Source organism: Bacillus rossius, chromosome 1, assembly GCF_032445375.1.
Source record: "Bacillus rossius redtenbacheri isolate Brsri chromosome 1, Brsri_v3, whole genome shotgun sequence".
Classification (NCBI taxonomy): domain Eukaryota; kingdom Metazoa; phylum Arthropoda; class Insecta; order Phasmatodea; family Bacillidae; genus Bacillus; species Bacillus rossius.
Window position 1 is genome coordinate 106,825,074 of NC_086330.1, and position 21,265 is coordinate 106,846,338.

At 35.0% G+C, this 21,265-nt stretch overlaps 1 protein-coding gene across 1 annotated transcript in view; it reads right to left on the bottom strand.

Moving 5' to 3' along the window:
* Positions 1 to 521: 521 nt before the first annotated feature.
* LOC134541585 (nitric oxide synthase-interacting protein homolog) overlaps positions 522 to 21,265 on the bottom strand; it is a 35,514-nt gene continuing 14,770 nt past the window's right edge. Inside the window, exons 5-7 of the mRNA XM_063385116.1 lie at positions 17,935 to 18,122; positions 11,510 to 11,618; positions 522 to 4,347 (exon numbers count right to left, since the gene is read on the bottom strand). Of these exons, the coding sequence (XP_063241186.1) occupies positions 4,276 to 4,347; positions 11,510 to 11,618; positions 17,935 to 18,122 (369 nt within the window). The 3' untranslated portion in view covers positions 522 to 4,275. The remainder of the gene's footprint in view (positions 4,348 to 11,509; positions 11,619 to 17,934; positions 18,123 to 21,265) is intronic.

Below are 21,265 nucleotides of genomic sequence, written 5' to 3' on the forward strand. Positions count from 1 at the left end.
TTTTTTTTTAAACCGTTTCATCTGATTAACTATAGCTGCAATTTTGTTTTCGCTAACTTTGTTATAAGAAGATACTGTCAAAGATACATTCATTTACTGTTTAGAGGTATTTCTGTAGTTTAAAAAAAAATGCATTTTCCCCAATAATGTTTTCAATTTTTAAATAGGTTTCTGACGAACACTAAAGCATAATTTAACATGCTCTAAAATGCAGTTAGCTTCCTCAATTAACTGCTTTAAAAATAACTTTGTAGTGAAATCAGAATCTGATTGTCACCTACATATTGCGAAGTCTCACAATATATTTTACTAAAAATAAAATATTCAAATTAAATTGGAAATGAATCATAAGATCCACTTAGCAATCTCCATGCAAAAGCTAAAAATTAAAAAAAAAATCTTAGGCTTACTGTAGGCTTTTACACTCAGTTACTCTTAGACCTTATAGAAATAGGAGGTGAGAAACAGAGGATTGATGCTTCTCTACGTGCAATGTGGCCAACTGATGGAACCTACATTAGTAAGCATGCACAATATATATTCCATAACACTCCAGCCAAACATTTAAGACCAATTGATTATACTGAAATTAATACACACACAAATTATACATGCAATACTTACAGAAGTTCCAATAATATTCCACCGACAGTTGCACTACTGAAGTTGTTCACAAATTAGTAGCATCAATTAATAGGTACGCCTTATGAGATAACCAGATCTGCCACTTGGAAGTTGAGGGTTCAAATTAGTATGGTCACATATTATATGGATACCTACTACTATCTATTTAATCTTCTTTCACGTAAAACCACTATGAAAACATTACTAAAGCAAGTGTTTAATCGTTTTCCTACGAGGGCTATCAATTCAGCTAATTTATGGTCATTTCTATTAGGGCAATTTTTTTTTGGTAAAATGGTTTTCTATACGGGCTTGTTTGTAAAACCAATTTAGAGGGGCAAAAGTTATTTATCTAAAATTGCCATAGATATACATACATATACACATACATATATATACAAGTGCATATATATGTGTGTATGTGTGTGTGTGTGTGTGTGTGTGTGTGTGTGTGTATGAGAGATTCCTACCAACAAAGGGAAAGAATTTGAAACCAAACAGCGGCCAAACTGGATCTATCTCCCCACCCTCCCGAAATGAAATTCTGTGTACGCTCCTGCTAGCACACACCCTGAACATTTAAATACTGCATTCATACTTTAATAAATTAACAAGATTAATTATAGAGGACTTTCTATTTCTACGCACTAAACTTTTAGGGTTAAGGTATTAAGGGTTCCAGGTAACCATGATCACAGATGCATCACACTTATTTGGCAGTGAGCATGAGTACTAGAGGACATAATTTCTATCTCACAATTTCCAACAGCAATAAAGGCATAGGCTACATGATAATGTTCACTGGCTATTGAAAACGAATGCTTGGAGCAAGGAAAAAAATTATATGGTCTTACAAAAGCACTTTTTTATTAAAACTTATAAAACAGGTTTAAAAAATTTGATCTTCAGCAAAGAAAAAAATCATATGGTCTTACAAAAGCAGTTTTTTATTAAAACTTATAAAACCGGTTTTAAAAATTTGATCTTCAACCCATAAGCTTACAGGGAACCTAAACTCACCGCAATTTAATATACACATAGGATTTTCAGCTAAGAAGTTTTTGTTATTAAAGTTAAGAGTAGCCAGAAGGGAAAATCTGATGGAGAGATGCAAGAGTGCAGTTCCGAGTGAAAATTTAAAATAGTAAGCAACTACAATTTCTTGAAATAACCTGTTATTCTTTTTTTTTTTTTAAATAAAATTAAAAAAAAAAAAAAAACTTTTTATTCTTGCATAAAACCTAATCATTGAAGGGCAATCAATGTAGAATAGACCTTAACATTTCAAAATGTGAGAAATTCTTTCTCTTGTAAACCTTTTCCTCTACCTATTATAATAATCTTAATACCTAATGTACTTATATACTATATGATATAAAATTGCGATTTTAATTTATATAAACAATGTCTATAGTAGGTTTGTAAAATTCTCTATCTCCCAAATTGAGATATCTTTTTAGTACCTAAATAAAAAAAAAAATAAAACAATTTGAATTTCAAATACAGTAGGACCCCTCATATCCGACCTTCCCACAACCGACTCCTCCGGATATCCGACCTAGTCTGCGTGGTTGGCGAGCCTGTTCAGACTTGAAAATGTGACGCATCTACATGTTTCCGTGTCTCAAACTGTCAGTTCAGCCGTGATTGTTGGTGTAGAATGTGCTCGTACTATAATCTTGTACTGTTCTATGTTTTTTTTTTAACGTAACGTAATGTATTGTGGGCAAAAAAAAGTGGAGAGACACTTCCGCAAAATCAAAATTAGGCAAAACTGAAACTAAAAATACATTACTGAATCCTTTAAATAAGGTATGCTTACATTGTATTCATCTTCTCATTTATAATTTAACAAAAGTAAATGTTTTAAATGTATACAGTAACATTTTTTACAAATAAAGTTGTATTACTATACATACTGTATAGCTGGGAAAGGGGTATATATATATTTTTTGCTCCTACGGATATCCAACCTTTTGGCCGTTCCGACCATGGCCCGGTCCCGCCATGGTCGGATATGTGAGGTTCTACTGTATGTAACATCAATTCAAATTTGATTTGAATTCCAAATGTTTAGAATGAATTTAAATCACAATAAAATTTGAAATTAAAATTTTGGATTCAGCTACAGATACTTGTATCAAGCCAACAGAACTTTGAACCAAACCATGAAAAACAAAGAAATTTTACAGAGTTTAAAAATACTTAACCACGATGTAGGTACAAAATTTACTTTTGAACTTTACTTACTCTTAACAAATTTAGACTTCAATGATTTTTATTTAATTGTACCAATATTTTGTTTTTTAATCAGGTAAGTGCGCCTGCTGACTACCATTTTAATCACGACACTGCTCCTGTTAAAATTAATTTACAGTACAAATATATGTTTGAACACACTTAAAGTACATTGAAATAAATATTGAATAACATTTTGAGACTAAATCAACAAAAATTAAATTTAAAAATGTTACGTACCACAAAGGTTTACACAATAATGCTTGGGCATAACCTTCTTAAGCAGGAGCTAACATTTCTGAATTACGAAATAATAATGTTATCATCATAGTAGAAATATTTCAGTTTTAATAAGAATTAAAAAAGCTTAGACCTAATGTTTTCTATTATTAAAAAGATTTTTAAACCTGATAACATAATTCCTGACTCTATTGTTTACCAAATGCACGTCTGCGATGATTTGCCACTGGCACTTTTGCACAAGCACATCCTAGTAGGCGCGAGGTAAATTATCCCTGAAAGATTCTAGCTTTACTATCCAGTGCTGTTGCTGATATGCAGGTGTAAAACAAACGTTGACTAAACACTGAACATACAGGTGTCATCGAAGATAAACACGCACTGAAGGAAGCTTATAGCTATTAAGGAATGAGTAAAATATTATTAGTTGATTTGTTGTATTATTATTTCATTGCATTGTATTTATTGCTATACAAGTGCTATTGCCATTGTGTGGGCAAGGAAATAAAAATTCACATAAAAGAAAACAGTACTATTCTGAATCTATGACCGCACTACTTCAAATTATGCCGTAATTATTAGCGTCATTACTTCAAAACCACGCTTATCGAACAGTGTTACTGTGTCATTTTAATAGAAGATAACTCAGAAACATTTTAACTCTGTAACTTTACTCTCTTAATTGTAAATAAACAAGACAGGCATACAAGTACTAACAGACTGGTACATGCAGACATATAAACACACAAAGAAAATACACTTATATGCAATGTGAAGTTTTGCTAGATAGGACAGCTTCCCAGAGGGATCAGAGAACAGAAATTAGATTGTGTTTATTTTTGTGTTTCAAACCACATTTTTTTTTTACATTCAAAAAATTTACAACAAAATTTGTTGTTTTAATATAATTGCAACTTTTATACTTCTTAAATTATAACATTATTTTTAATTATATGTACAGAAAACTATTTGGAAACACATTTGTCATCACAACTTTAAATGACTCTTCATAAAGAATAATAAATCTATACCATTCATTCCAGTCTGTCTAAATACTGCATTTAAATGCAGTATGCATCTCTAAATATTTCCATTTTTTTTTATCTTATCAAACAATATTTTATGAACATATATCAGTGATAAAATATACATGGCTATGTGTAACAACTTTCTTCAGGCTTGAAGAACTGGCCTTTCATGTTTCCCCTCCAGGTTGTTATTTGTGATCGCGTAGCCCGTGCCACCCTGCAAAACACAAAGCACAACTGATGTAATTGCAAGCACAACTGACAGGCATACCAAATCACAACTAAAAATTATTTAAATTAACATTTCAAAAACTTTATCATCATTCTATGAAGTTCCTTCACAGACTACAAGGTTTTGTTGATTATTTGACTGCAGACATGAACAGATCCCTTTACAAACTGAAAACAGTACTTCGCTGTATTTTTTATCTGTTGTCCAGATTATGTTTAGTATCAGCATTGGGTTCCTTTATCTGTCACTGTGTTGTCCAAGGTTGTTGTTTGCATTTACTGTTTTTGTTGCAACTGTCCCATTGTTGTCAGCCCACTGTGTTCATCTATGCTGTGATATTTGAGGACTAATTCCTTCTACGGATTTCTCTTTACTGTCTATACATTTAAAATTTGACATTGCCTGATTTTGGCTTGTTTTATGCATTTTTGTGTATTCCTATTTTTTGTCTGTTCTTTGGATCTTTTCAATACATGCAGTGCAAACAAGCAATAGCATATATCCAAAATAATGATTTAAATCAATAAATTTTCTCTTTTAACATATTTGTACAGAAGTCCCTACACACTCAACTGGTTTTTACGTAAATAAGTATACTGCAATATGCTCCTAACTCTCCTACGCTATGCCTTATAATGAAATTGCAGGGTGTCCATGTATACTGTATTGCAGGACATAAATTACACTAGGGTCTCGATAATCCGAGCTCCGATAATCCGAGTTCCCAATAATCCGAGTCAGTTTTGGGGGTTGAGAAAGAAAAAAATACGAATTTTGCAAACACACATACATGTAGGGACGGCCAGGGCTACGTTGAGGAGGAAGGCCTGATGGGGTGAGTTGGGTAAGTGACTGTACATAGCAGGTAGCGGCCCACCCCTGTCAGAAGTCGCAAGAATCTATTTTTAGAACATTGGGGGAAACCCCTTTTCTCCGTCGGCCTAGATCCTCCGCCCCCTCGTCACTTCCCCGCGTTCCATCCAGAGGGCAATTTTTAGTTCCCATAAGTTCTTCGTCGTGAGCACATCTATGTAGTTACGTCCCAGTTCTATTACGAACCAGTATGAGTAAAAGAAAACATACTGAAATATCATTAAGTGATAAATTAGAAGCGCTGACATGGGTTGATAAAGGTGAGCCACTAAAAACAATTGCGCGTGATTTAGGAGTGAGTGCTGTTACTGTGGGTGACTGGAGGCGCGACAGAAATTGGAGTTATGGCAAACTCAAAAAAATCTTTCTCAGGCTACAACATCCAGATCTCGTATGAAAAAAAGTGAGTACAAACAAACAAGTGAAGCTTTGTTTTCATGGTTTTTAGCACAGCGGCAAAAAGGTGTCCCTCTTTCTGGGCCTATATTACAAGAAAAAGCGCAGTATTTTCGTAATAAATTACAAGAAGGTGAAAGCAATTTTAATGCCAGTAAAGGATGGCTGGATAAATGGAAAAAAAGATACGGTGTGCGGCAATTGCATATCACAGGAGAAAAGCTTTCAGCTGATGCTGCTGGTGCTGAAAACTACGTTCAAAAATTTCAAATCATGATCGAAGAAGGGGGCTACACACATAATCAATTATATAACTGTGACGAGACTGGGTTAAATTTTAAAATGCTACCTGACAAGAGTCTAGCATCCAAAGACGAAATTTCCGCTCCTGGGCATAAAAAGAGCAAGGAACGAATTACTGTTCTGCCATGTTCCAATGCCTCTGGGACACATAAGCTTCGTCCCTTGGTGATAGGAAAGTCAAAAAAACCTAGAGCTTTTAAAAATGTAAATATGAACGCACTACCCGTCGCATACAAAAATCAAAAGAACTCGTGGATGAATACGACCATTTTTAAAAATTGGTTCTTCGAGGAATTTGTTCCTTCAGTAGAAACTTTTTAAAAGAACGACAATTACCGAGAAAAGCACTGTTGGTTATTGACAACGCTCCATCCCATCCAAACGTAGAAGAGCTGTCAAGTGATGGATTTAAAACGGTTTTCCTTCCCCCAAATGGGACTAGCCTCATTCAACCTATGGACCAAGGTGTCATTGCGACAATAAAGAAAAAGTACAGACGCATGCTTCTGACATATATTTTGCAAGAAGAAGAAATTTCATTAGTAGATATGCTAAAAACAGTTAATATAAAATACGTTATCTATTGGTTAGTTGATGCATGGTCAGAAATTAAACAGGAAACTATACAGAAATCCTGGTCAAAACTTATAAAACCGAGAGTTTCACAAAGTGAAGAAGAAGAAACAGTTGAAGATGACTGTGATAATATGACTCTATTGAATTTAATGGTGGCAATCCCTGGCTGCGAAATGGAATCCAGTGGTGAAGAGGTTAAGAAGTGGTTAGACAGTGATGAAATTGAAGAATTGACAGATGAGAAAATTATTGAAATGATCAACAACCGGGATGAGGACACCGAAAAATACGAACAAGAGGAAGAAGAAACCAACAAAAAAATTAGCCATGCAGATGGGTTTCTACGCTTAGAAAAGGCACTCAAATACGTGGAGCAGCAAGATGACGTCACGCCAAATAACGTAATGTTTTTTAAGAAGTGGAGCACACGAGCAGCTGAGAAACGAGGAGCATTAAAAAAACAATAATAGATTATTTTAAAAAATAATAATTATGTATATATTTCTATTCTGCCTTTCAATATGTATGTATTTTCTTTTTATTAAAACATCAACATATGTATTAGAAATTGATTTTGCGTGTTTTTATTAGTATTTCCAATAATCCGAGGTTCTGATTATCCGAGTTGGCCCCGGTCCCATCCAGCTCGGATTATCGAGGTTCTAGTGTACATACATACTAACGTTTTCAAGACCTTGTCACATCTTTTTTTGCGGTCAGAAATAAAATGGCAAACATTTAGCAAATGTCTCGCCATAATTACATGTTCACCCATTTGCAAAATGGATGGTCTTTATTAGGGATGGGACGAATCCACATTTTGGTCGAATCCAAATCCTTGTTCGAATCTTCAGTGTTTGGCATCGAATCCCGAATCCCAGTCCCACACTAAACTTCACCACATGTTATTAAAAAATATCACACATTCATTTTAAAAAAATTACATAGGCCTATGTATTAAAAAATGACATGTGTATTTTCCTCATTATATTTTTACACTGCACAAGACACTGCTTTCGTCCTGTCAGTTTTGTCAAGAAGGAAATATTGCCACACATCTGACATTGTGCGATTTTCACTGGTATTTTCAAATGAACCGAAATCTGAAATACCGTATTTACTCGCATATATGTCGCCATCGCAGATAAGTCGCACCCATAATTTGAGGTCTTGAATTTGGTATTTAAGATTCATTACCGCGCAGTGCGCGGAGAAAGGTCATTGTACTTGATCAGCTGCTGTTACGGCGCGCCTGCTGGCTCTCTTTGTTAACTGTGCTGCGCATGCGCAGTATAACTCACTCAACGCTCTGCCCAGACTCTTGACCTTGCATCAGCAGCCAGCCAATAGATGCGAGCTTAGCGGAAAAAAATATAAGCTCCACCTCCCGTGTACCAGTTTTGACCAGTTCTAATACCAGTTTATTGGTATACGCACCAGTTTTCTCGCTGCCGTGACACGTTCAAGTTTACGTCCATCTTGATGTCTTGATACCAATAATTAATTAATTACGATCCCCAGAAATAAATTGTTAGTTTAAAAAATATGCATCAACTGTACAATACTTCCGAAATTATAAAATACGTATAAAACAGATACCAAGAATCCGCTCATTTTATCTTGTGAAGTTTGTCTCGTACCAGTCTTTCGGCTAAGTTGTGACATAAATACACTATCAGAACTTACAAGCAGCCACGTTTGTTTATACATTCGTGAGTTTACGTTTTTCCCTCGTGCCTTTTAGATTGTCTCCTGCTATAATTACTCTGACTTTTACACGCCTAGGCTTAAATTATTATATGTTTAGAAATAAAAGCAACTTTTCATGTTATAAAATATGTATATTTTGCGATTTAAAATGTTCATTGCCGACTATAAACCTAACGTTTTTCATGATGTTTTTAGGCCTACTAGCTAATCTTATCTACTCTTAAAGTACCCACGGTATTTTCTGGTTGTTTATGGTTGTTACGTGACGTAAATAGCGGGATGGAATCTATTTTTGAGTCGTAATTTGCGTGAAAGTATTGTATTGGACTAAATGGGAACCAAACGGGACCTGAAGAATATAGTGCAAATAACGGGAAAACGTAAATAACGGTAACGTAAATAAGGGGTTTCGCTGTATGTGTACATTGTAAATAAATTTGCCTATTCCTGTATAAACTTCTTTTTCGCATTTTAAAGCAAAATATTGCAAAAAAAATTCCTCAAAAATTTTTTAAATTTTTTTCTTCACATATAGGTCGCACTTCATTTTCCCCCCATCAAATCTGGTAAAATTGCCGCGACCTATATGCGAGTAAATACGGTATCACATCACTTGTCTATAATAAAATACTAAACGCCTATGTTGTGGCATTCAGCACAAACGTAAACATTAAATATTCCTTGTTTAAAAAAAAAAAAAAAAAAAAAACCTTCAAAATAATGAAACTTTAACTACATGACGTACATGCTCTTTCAAGTACGTTCAACCAATCCTATACGCCGCTTGGGCTCTTCCCTCTATGTTCAACCAATCATTTGCTCACTGTTCTAACTGAATACCGTACCCCCACAATTATAGTGGCATTCTTGTGAAACATTAACAGCACGCCGCGCGGGCCACTTTACTTTCTGGCGTCAGCGCAATTATTTACTTTCAAGCGCAAAATCTGTAGATTGCTTATAAATGCAGTGATAGCTTAATAGTATTAGTTAGTTACGGGCATTTCTCACAGTTAATCAAAGCATAATTTTACGTCTGGAAATGGTTAACAACAAAACAACAATTGGGGGAAACGTGATAAAGACGGAAGTGCCGCTTTTCATTAGTGCGTGCTAGCAGCAATGATCTGATTGGCAGTTGGGTTGGTTTTACCAAGCAAAAGAGAAAAGTTAGGATTAGAAGCACCTGTTATTTTCGCACGTTTAAATATCATACTTAGTTTATTTTATATATTTTTAGCTGTAAAGTTATAAGAATAACTTCTGTGTCATTACTTTTACCGTGTCATGGATTGGCAAATATTCCTTGAGCTGAAATGGCATCTGTTTACTGTTCGACAAATTGAAAACAAACAACCTGTTGTAAACAAATATTGAAATTTTTAAATAATAAAAAAAAGTGCATAGTGTATACACCTGATATAAAAGAGACAAATAAACTCAAAAACCACACACGTAAGTTTGCATCCGTCTAATTCTCTGTTAAATGAATCCGTTCTATGTTTTCAATAAAATACGTTTGTATAAAATACGCCATTTAAAAAAAGTTACTTTTTTTCTGCAATGTTATATTATTGAAGGTTGGAAATGATCGAGTATTTATGCTAATTTACAAAATGCAGTGTAGTTTATCTTATGTTTGTGCTATTTCCGTTACCTTAATAATAATTTTGTTTAGGTATACAATTTTCAATTACTAAACTCTTAAAAACCCACCTCGAATCCTACGAATCCTCGAATCCATAGGATTCGGTATATTCGATGAATCCAAGATTCAAAAATCCCATCTCTAGTCTTTTATAAAAGACACAAAGCGAGGAGGCGCAGTCACAAAACACTAAACTCACCTCCAGAGGACCCGGGTTCAAATCCTCATTGGGCTATCCTGATTTAAGCTACCTAAAAATACTGGAATGGCCATTACCTTTCCCCAATGTCCTTGTTGATTTATAGTACAGTCTCTAAGAGGCTTCTGCAAATACACTTTTTTTTTTTAATAAAATATCACAATATTCATGAATATAGAATATTTTTAATTTTAGCACACAGTGAAATTTATTTTCCATATTCACAGGAGTCCAAGAAAAACTGATCCAAAAATACAGTAAAACTAACAAGAATGTAATATACATGAAACCATTACAAAGAAGTCTAAAATAAAGAAAATTAAAAAAAAAAAAAAACCTGCCAATGCTATTTCTTAAATAAGTAATTTTTAAGTTAGAAAGTTGTTTTGTTGATCTGGATACATACACAAAGTAGAATATTATTAAATATTTTCAATCATAATCATTGATTATTTGTGAAATATAAACCAATGTGTGAATAATGTTGCAGTAAAAATTTTAATTTATCAATAACTTATCTTAGCCTTATACACGTAACATTTTTTTTTTTCAATCATTTTATTTTTGTTAATGTGCCCAATATGGTGTAGGTTATACATATTTTGGGGGAAAAAAATATTAAATTTGAAATGTTGAATCGAAAATCAAATTATTCACGAATATTGGATAACAAACTATTCATGAATATTGAATAATTTTCAAGTACTCCTATACCCCTAGTCTACAATGACTTTCCTGACGACTGATGTAAGGCCAAAGTCTATACTATTAATAAAAGGGAGTCAATATATTTTTTTTCTTCAAATTTTTGTATTGTTGTTGGTTTTTTTTTCTTGTTTTTTTTCCCAATTCCATTTACCCCCATGATTTAAATGGCAATGACCATTGCATGTTGATGATGATTTCTTAATCTCCCAACAACTGCTGTTGCAGTGTTGACACCTCTTTAAGTCTCTTGACAACGGCTGCTGTATTGTTGTTGGCTCATCCTCATTCACTTTCAGATTTTAATCATTATCTTTGCCATCATACTGAAACAGAATTGTTAGTTAGTTGAATCCAAGATGATGTCCTTAGTTTATATTTTACCCCGTTAATCTTAGTTATAATGATTTTTTTACAAGTTTATGCTAAAATTTTATTCTTTTTTTAATGTTTTGTCCGAGGCTTAGTAATGGTTCACCCCAGAAAACAGCAGTGTGACAGTGTTGTGTTTGTAGACAGTGTTGTGCCTGTAGCCGAGCACAACAATGAGCTTAAAAATGTTTCCAAACTGTGTGATTGTCAAGAATAAATTCAGCCCTAACTTGATAGACAAGGATGCAAACACTTATGAACAGAGAACCCCTTAATCACTTTCACTACGCATCATGACACGACTCTGCGACCTCAAATTCAAAAATCTGAAAGCCCGTAATGAAACGATCGAGAAACTGCCGTACCCTCTGAAGTGTAATCACATCTTTTTCTGTCAGCTTTTCCCCAGTCAGCGGGTGCAGCCAGTCTTTCTTGATGATCTTCTCCACACACTCCAAGGTCACCACGTCACCCCTGCAACAGCACACAATGTTCTGCATTCTGTTTCCTTGGAAACTGCTTATGAGGAATAGAAAAGTAGGGGAGGGGTCCAGGGAAATAATCACATGCTGCTGAGTTGGCAATAAAGCTCTGTAAAGCTGCTCTGTCGTTCATAAGGATAGGAAATTAATCATTAATTTATAATTACGGACAAGATTATGTGCTGAATTGCAATAATACAGAAATAACACTGCAAGGCATGCCAATACAACATATAACACCGAAATACAAGTTTAAAAACCATTTGGTACCAAAATGTAAATAAAAATATGAAATTTAATAAAGAGTTTGACAGCACTTAAGAGGCCGTGTCAGTAAATGTTTATTTCCAATATTCTGCTCTAGAAGTTCTCTCTTTTAACAGTGAGATTTAGTGGCTTTTTCAACCGAAGGAACTGTAGCCGCAGCGCGTGATAAAGCTACTATACCCTTATCAAAGGATTAGTGGGAAGGTTGACAGCTCGAGTTTACTCGACGAAAAATGTATCTGGTTCCTCGACAATCTGAGAGGATGACAATCTGACCGGCGGCTCACTAGGAAATTGCGGATGCAGGGATTCAGAATCAAGAAACCTCACTTATACAACTATGGTATGAGTCGAATCTAAAAATTTTAATACTTTAAACGTATCGGAATACAATTAATCTTCAAACATGTGGTAATTATTCTTTATCTGGATGTAATAGTCTGTGATAAATAATGTTAGTTGACATTAAAAAGTATACGAAATTCATCATGTAACGTTTTAAAAGGATAATAACATAAATGCATATGCTTAGATATTGCATATGCATCACACACAATCTAAATACAATCTCACTTAAGTCAGACTACCTAATTTTTTACAATGCACCATCATACAGTTTAACAGAGGTAGGTGAACCTCTTATCGACGTTGTTTCAAAGAATTTAAATTTACAAATATTATACTATTTATCTTAATACGATATGTAGCCTACCTTTATGAATACGAACTTACAAAAAAATTATTGAATTTATCACATTACACTTTAACATTACACAAGACTAAAACACTAACAAAACTTAATTTTATACATTGCTGTAGCATATTAGAAGACGAAATAACTCACAAGACTAACATTAAGAGGGCTGCATTACAAATTTACTTTACAGAGAAGAAAATATCCTTTCAAGATATTTCATTACCTCATTCATTACATAATACTGCCGTTGATGTGATCGTAGATATAAAGTATTTAAAAAATATATTCCATTATGTTCATGTAAATATTTTGAAAACGTTATTGCTTAAAGATGCTCATTATTTAAATAATAACGAATCTTTTACTTTTATGTACTGAACAAACAAAATACTTATAAGTTAATAAGAATAAGCTTAGTTGAGTAACATCTTCAATTTGTATTGAATTCAATGTACATATCGAAAATCATGTACAATGAATGCAACAGATTGAATTCAATAAATATTTGATCTTGTGAAACGGCCATAATATTGATGTAGATTAGGGACCGGAAAAATTCGCGGTTTCGACGGCCTTCAGGATAGACTGCACATTCCCCTGTACACTCGGGCAAATAACGGCAGTTCATTTGCTGCTGACTTGTTAGTCGTCTCAGCTTGTTTGTCTGTGATTCGATCCTTCTTTGGTTGGTGTTTTATAATTGGTTGAGATTCGTCCAGATGAACAGTAAGCCAATAGCAAAATCATCTAAAAGGTATATGTATTTGACTTCTAGCCTATCGCCGAATGAATCCGCGAATTTTTCCGGTCTCTATTAATTATAGATGCTCACATGCATCGTGAGAGTCCGTATAAAGCCTATTACAATTCTATAAGTATACATTAAAATGCTTTTAAAATATACATGTGTAATATAATTAAAACTTGTTTAAGTAAGATCATCACAAAAAAAATGAAAATCCTTCAACAGTAAGTGATGTTTTATAAGATTTTAACAAAACACACTTACAATAAGAGAATACTAATCATACCACATAATTCAACACAAAATATACATTCCAGTAGGCGCTACGTAAAAACAACTTCTATTTTTATGCTGATAACTCTGCATTGTTTTATATATATCATTATTTCTAACTTTTAATATTCTCTACACATTAACTGAAATTACTTATTTACAGAGTCTTGGCTAATGTTGGTCTGTACCACATACAGTTCGTACGATATCTCTACGCAAAACACATACAGTTCATTATTAGTAATATCAATTATATTTCATGAACATAATGAAATTAGTATAGGCCCTAGGTTGTTCACTGTTAATTGAGTACTTCTGAAGTATTTTCATTGTGAGTTAACATACATACCAAATGCCATTCTTCCAGTAAAGTTACAAAGAAGACAACAAGATAATATAAATATGTATGTAGTACCATATTTTAAACCCCTATTAAATGAATAATAACTCAATCTCTATTCTGGACTATTAAGTAATAATTTTTATTAATGTTATTTATAACTTAAATAAAATGACAACTAACAAATTAGTAAAAAAATATAATTACGTGCGATATAGTGTGACATTTGTACTTGGACGGCAAACGAATATAATAAAATGTCTATGACAATGTTAACTTTACTCATTATTATGGAAAGAAACAAAATGGGCAGATAAGCATATTCTACGCTGACATTTAAAAATGCTCAATTTAAAATGAACATTCCAAGAAAATTTATTTTATATCACCACAAAAAATCAAACTGCGGCATCATTTTCCCGATGACAAACAAAAAAGTTGTATGGTCGCGAATAATACATTCGTATGGCGTCACATCAGCGGAATATTCCCTTGGCATAAATGTGTGAATTCTGTGGCACTAATGGAGAAGTAAACCTTCGCTCGAACACAAAAACAAATGAACGAACAGCTTTTTTTTTTTTGATAAGATGTGTAATCGGAGACCCCTGGGGTGGTTGAAGAGTGTCAGGTCGGTCGCCAGACCAGATAGTAAAAGCTCAGGGGCTGAGGATAGAAAAGGCATATCTCCAAATTATTAAGTATAAATGTTGTCATGTAATAGTTAAAGACTTGATTACACCCAGGTTTATAAACCCATCATGATCATGAAGACACTGATCGGAAGGTAATATGCAATACATTTCAATGGCGTTTTCAGTTTTTGCTAAATAATTATAAATATAAGCAAAATTTCAATGTATCTGGACAAATCAAAATATTGATAATATTATTTTCATCACAGAAATAATATATGATATGATAAATAAATTTGAAAAAAGCGGTTATGTTAAATGTATTGTATACTTTCAGTAGGCAAAATTTCCGGCCCCTACCTCTTATAGACTTTGAGAAAAACTGCCTTTTAAAATAACATTGATATAGATAGGAGCGCAAATTTGTGACACGGCCTCTTAACTAAAAATTACAAAACTTATTATTTATTATTTTGGTAAATTCATTGAATGTATTTTATTTAGCATAAATTTTGACTAAAATGTATGAGCTAAATGGATTGGAAAAAAAAAATTAATATTAGTGTTATATCACACTGCTTTCAGCAACACTTTTTAAATTAATGATGTCACATTTTTCAAAAATACACAAATTTTCAGATTTATTTTTATCTTGCAAGTATTTTTGTTCTAGACATTCTCATTACTAATGATTATATTGTGACAATATCTGCCGTGTCCCTCCTGGTCCCTAGGCCCGCCCGCTGTTGCCTATCGTCGGCTTGTCCTGGCGCGAGTGCAGCGAAGTGCTTCAAGTGTAAGTGCTGGTGCAGCAAACGCGCCTGAGCGGGGAAGCTGGTGCATTCTTTTCCTTGATGTTAATAAAATTGTGTTTATTGCTTTATGTTTTTAGGTATATATCATTTACTGACTGGCTGGAAGAGTATTTGTGTATTCTCTTTAATCTATGTGCGATTACATCAATGAGTTGACCCGGATCGCGCACTGTTTCCCGCGCATCTCTGTGCGCCCCCCTACCCTACTTCCCGCTCGCCACGCACCAGTGTGCGGGAGGCAGTCTTGGCTCGTCTCTCCTCCGCGATGGACGCCTCGGAGCGTTGCTCCCTGCTTCGCCACTACAGAGTTGTAAGTGGTTCATTGTTTAGCACGGTCGCGCTCAGCCAGTGCCTCAAACTACATTTAACGCGCATGCAAACTACCCAGTGAACTTAGGGTTCTTCCGACGTGTCGTAGCCTTTTCGGTACGGATTAAGAGACCACGTATTCGCAGAGGTATGATAGGAAGCCGCGCCGCGCCATAGTTTCTTGCATTCCAAGCTAGTCGGATAGTTATAGCTTAGGGACTACTGTATATAGATGTTGTTATCCACCTCTACCCGGGACATTTCGCTACGCCATGTGTACTATACCCATTTCCTTTAATTAAAGGTGCGCGGGAACACGCTGGCGCCACCCGGTACAGGTCAGCTCAATGATAGCACCATGTATAGTGCTTTGCGGTCTATTAAACTGAACTACAAACAATTTGTACGCCTTTACTTCCCAATCGCGTCTCGAGTTTCCCACAGCTCAAGGAGTCACTGTTGTCCCGGCCCCCTGTAGTAAGCCACATGGTGTGGACCCTTTTAATCCCTGAGTTTTCATGCTAGCCCACGTCACGATAGACAAAGATTCATTACAGGGGTCAGAGAGCCAGGTGTCATCAATTGCACAAGTGCATAATATGTGGAAAAAGTTGTAATGTTGCAAGATCCTGCCTTTCCTAGCATTTATAAGAATTTTGAGAAATAAATATATTTTGTAATTCAGAATGGATCAGCTGGTTATGTAAGGTTGTCACTGTTCCCTATTATTGTATTTATATTCTATCATTAGTAATATTCTGGTAATAAATAGTGATATTTAATTATTATATTAAGTAATGCCTGTTTTTACTGATTTTTCATTTGTTTGGCTAGGTTATTATGTATGTAAGAGTGAACTTCAATGTTTTGTTTCATTTAAGTATCCTTTTTATAATGACAATTTTGTGTATACAATTCATGGTGTTGTTGTGCTGTGTCTAGAACGTATGAAAATATGTGTGCGAAAAAATAAAGAAAGATGTGCGGTGACACACAGCAACACCGAAATGATAAGACATAATTTATAGCATCCTGTGTAAGAGAGAGATAGACATTTGCTAGGACAGAGGAATCCCCGAATTTTGTATTAGATTAGAAAGAGACAGAGATGTGAGAGGACATGTGACAGAACTGGGGGAAGACCCACCGTGCAGGAAAGCACTTAAAAGTAATTGTAAGGAGTAGCTTTATGGGGAAGTCCCCAGCTAAGCAGATTTTTCTGTAAGCTGTGTGATGTGCTGAGTTTTGTCAGTGGTTGTGTAAGGACTGGGCTGAGAGGTCGCACAGTCTTGGCGGGAAAAGAATAAATTTCAAAGTCGAATTCCTAAATATTTTGTTTTAGTTCATACATCTAGTTTAGAATATAATCATAATTATATACAGTACAACTACCAGCAACAGTCATCCAGATAATTATCAAGTGTTTTAATTTGTTCAAGGAACAGTTGTCATCTTAGCCGAGTACAATTGTGACTTTTTACAAAGTATTAAAAAATATTTTATATTTGTTTTGCTGAATAATACACTTTTTTATGAATAAAAACTATTTCTAAAAAAAATAACACTAAAATCTCCTGTCTTAAAAATGAAATTGGCCTAAAAATAAAACCATAATACAAAAGAAACTATGTAGTATGTATCCTTTGTAATGTGAATATTTTAAAATATCTATATTTGAAAACAAAAAAAAATTTGCTGATTTATTTCAATTTTTCTGAGTAGATTCTGTTCTAGACATGCTTATTACTCGTTATTTTATTGTATACGTCCATGTGTCAGTCATAATGAGACTATTTTTGTGAAATAAGTACTAGGAAATATTTTTATTTCATATTTGTAAAGTAATAATTCATAAACTATTTTTATAAATAAAGGCAATGTATTAAAAATAAAAACACTAACCCTGAAATCTCCAGTTTAGAAAACAAAATTGACCCAAAAATAAAAACCCTAAAATCTTGTCCCTTATAATATTTATTTGTTGAAAAATTCTTTAAGTGGGTTGGATTCGACTCACAGAGCCACTAGGTGGCCAACACTTATCTAGGTATTATAGTTATTACCACCATTGACTGAAAGTTAATATGGACAAATTAATCAACATGAACACAATCTCTGCAATGACATGTTAACTGCAAGTCCTGGCACACAAAGTGCACGTATTTTGTGGATGCATCAATTTGGGGAGTTCCCCTAAGACAGATAACAAAGCTGAAATGACACATACGTGGTTCTTAGGACCGCGCACGGCACGGAATTGCTCAGGATGTCATGTGTCACCGGACACATGTAGCGATTGGTTTTCACCACGATGGCTCGCTTGTCGTCTGGGTCGTTCACGAGAGTGAACTTAACTTCTACGAGATCTTTGGCCTTCAATGGCAGACCACTAACAGGGCAGTAGACAGTTTTATCCTGCAACACACCGAGAAATAACATTACATCGCTGACTTTTTCCTTCCATAACTTTACACCTCAACCTCGCAAATACTCTGATACACTAGATGTGATAAGGATTTTTTGAGCTGCTTCCAAACTCCAAACCAACTCTTTTCTTTATCCCACTATATCATTATAACATTCCATACACATCCTTCAGTAATCACAATAATGCATACAATAAAACAAATGTAAAACAAAAGTGATTAGGTTAATTCTAAATACTACTCTTCACCAAATAATTAACATTCACTCCAATGCAGTGAACAAGCTAATTCATACATTAAATAATTTAAAAATTACATATTATGCAAACCACTTAATATTAAAAAAAACTAAAATTTATTTCTGGAAAAATTTACACTAAGTTTTTTTAAAAATAAGTTTACATTATTGTTACGTGAGCGATATTTTAATAAACACTGATACATGCTATATTTAGAGACAGGAATTTAAGTTTCTCCGTTTTCGTAGTAAATAACACTCTGTAGTTCCATGACTGAAAGTCTTAACCACTAATAATTATGGGATATCTGTAATACTTGGCAGCATTGATGTTTGTAAACTAGTTTTATCTTAGAATTTTATAACTTGTTTATTCTATTATCTCCATTAGCAATCTATTTTTTCATTTTTCACATTGGTCAGATTATTTATTTTTTTAAGTTCCTACAGAAAGTTTTGTAACATTATAAATTCTAATAATGATTTTTAAAAAAAGAAGAGCATTTTGACTTTTGTAGTGTCTTCAGCTTTATCCTGGTGATTGTTTTATTAAAGAGAATTACAACAAAAAAAAAATCTCTACTTTCATTTGTACAAAACATTAGTAAATAAAAGTCATGGCTCATCAGCCAGTGTTTTTACCCTATTCTGCTTGGGTGTTGTGCCAGTCACAAAAGTGTAATCTCCCAAAGCGACAGCCAACACACATGCTAGCCACCCTGAGATTTGACGAGCCAGTGCACTGCAGTGTCTTGCACACATGGGTAGGTGCAACATTGCACCTGGTCGTGGAGTGGTGAATTATAACGTAGTCCTATGCTTCGTCTCAAAAAAAATTGATCAAAGTATTATGCTAAATTAACTAAGTTCTTGGTTAATAATATACAGGGTTATTTTCAAGAGTTGCCTTTTAATTCTGTGCTGCCAATCTACGCTTTGTTACACTCCTCAGTCATAACAGAGTAAACCCAATTTATGATATAACTTTGTTACAATTCACTCTCCTGATGACTGGGGGTAACTAGTGGATCTTTTGGTTTCAGAAGGCAAAATAATGATTTCGTCTAGATATTAGTACATCTGTTTTTATTTTACTTTTGATTATTTTCACATGATATTCTATAAGTTGATTAACAAAAATATATATATTACATGGATTTATAATCACATTATTAAAAGAATGGGCCGACCCTTAGACAATTAAATGGATCATTAACACAATATAAATAAAATTGGTAACAATAAACTGAGTCGCATTCCCAGAATTCGGTGGATATTTTAAGTCCTAAAGGAACATTTCTGGCTGTCTGATCTGTTCAACATCGTGATTCAATGCTAGTCCGAAAAGGTTAAAAAAAACTTAGGGGCTGGCGGTTTGACGATTGCTGGATGAAGTGGAACAGTTGACTGGACGTCAGAGGGCCTTAGTCATCCGGCCCTTGGAAACTGATCTGGTCCTTGGAATGTGTCCAATCCTTGTACCCTGTCTGTGAACAGATCCGAAACACATATGTTCAGGACTGATTCACAGACAGTTGGCAAAATAGGCAGAAAATGCCTTCTAATCACGATGATGGTCGGGGAGTAAAGGTTGTCAAAACTCACCAAACCAGAAGATGGTTTCCAGGATCAGCCCGGGTATTGAGCTCGCGAACTCGAGGTTGTCGCGGACGTTTCCATGATTAAAAAAATTAATAAATTATGATGAATAAAACATGACTACTCCTACAAGGTAGAGCTACATGGATTGATTGAAGGCTAATCACTACAGTTGTGGGAATCATATCCCTTGACTATCTGATTAGATCTTAAATAAAAAACGGAGAGGCGTCCTGACGTAGATACGAAGTGGTTAGTCCAGAAACGCGGCGCGCAGTAAGTTTGGGGTGGCAGCGACTCGTAATTAAAAGGCGAAGTTAAAGAAAAGAAAGGCGGGAGGCTTCGGCTTCCGGACCGAAAGGTTCCGAAGATTACCGAGAAGCTTGTCGAGAAATACTGACTTCGATATCTCAAAGTTGTTGGTACTGGCCGATGTCAGCGCGACCTACTGAGGTGTGTCTGAACCAAGTAGAGGTCGACTCACACGAGGCGACTGCTAGCAGCATGGGGCTTATGGAGCGGAATAGGCCAGCGCTCTGGTGGCCTGGGAAGGAACTATGGGGTACTGGTTACTGCGGGAGACGCCAGACGGCAGGCGTTTAGCGGGCATTCAAACACCCAGGGAAAGTGATTCGCAAAACTATCGCTAGGGTGGGACTGGAGTCGTGGCCTTGGGGACAGGCCGACCCTGGCCGGGGTTAGTGACCGGTCAATGCTCTGGGCAGTGTTCCCAGGAAAACTCGAAGAGGGGCGGTGTGTGGAGACTGCTGTGGCAGTGGGAAAGAGGCTCTACTGAGCCCGGAGGCGTGACTGTACGTTGGTGAAAATTACTCACGTCAGGCGAGGTCTTAGAAGTAGCCTGCCCTGAGAGCTTGCAGGACAAAGCAGTTCTCGTCACAGATCGGAGGTGAATTACAGGCGACGTTCGTGCGCCAAGGCGGGAATAAAATGATCGCCCTGCTGGGTCATTGAATGGTAGGCAAAATCAGATCTAGGGCTGGGAAAACTTGAGGAGGCAGGCCTGGCAAAGATTAAACTGTAGTGTACAGGAGGAGAAACAAGTTTAAGTTCTAGCAACAAAAGAATGACTGGTGGCATTGTTATTTAAAAATTCAAATTTAAAATTGTGCCAAAAATACTAGTTGGCGGCACAGCTTCAACAGCATGAATGTTTATTCTATTTTTTTTTTAAGTATTTCACAGTATTCAGAGTCTCATATTTATTATTTTTTACTTGACTGTACACTCTCACTTAAACTTTTTCTGTCAAGCTTAGACTGGGTCCCAGCACCTCA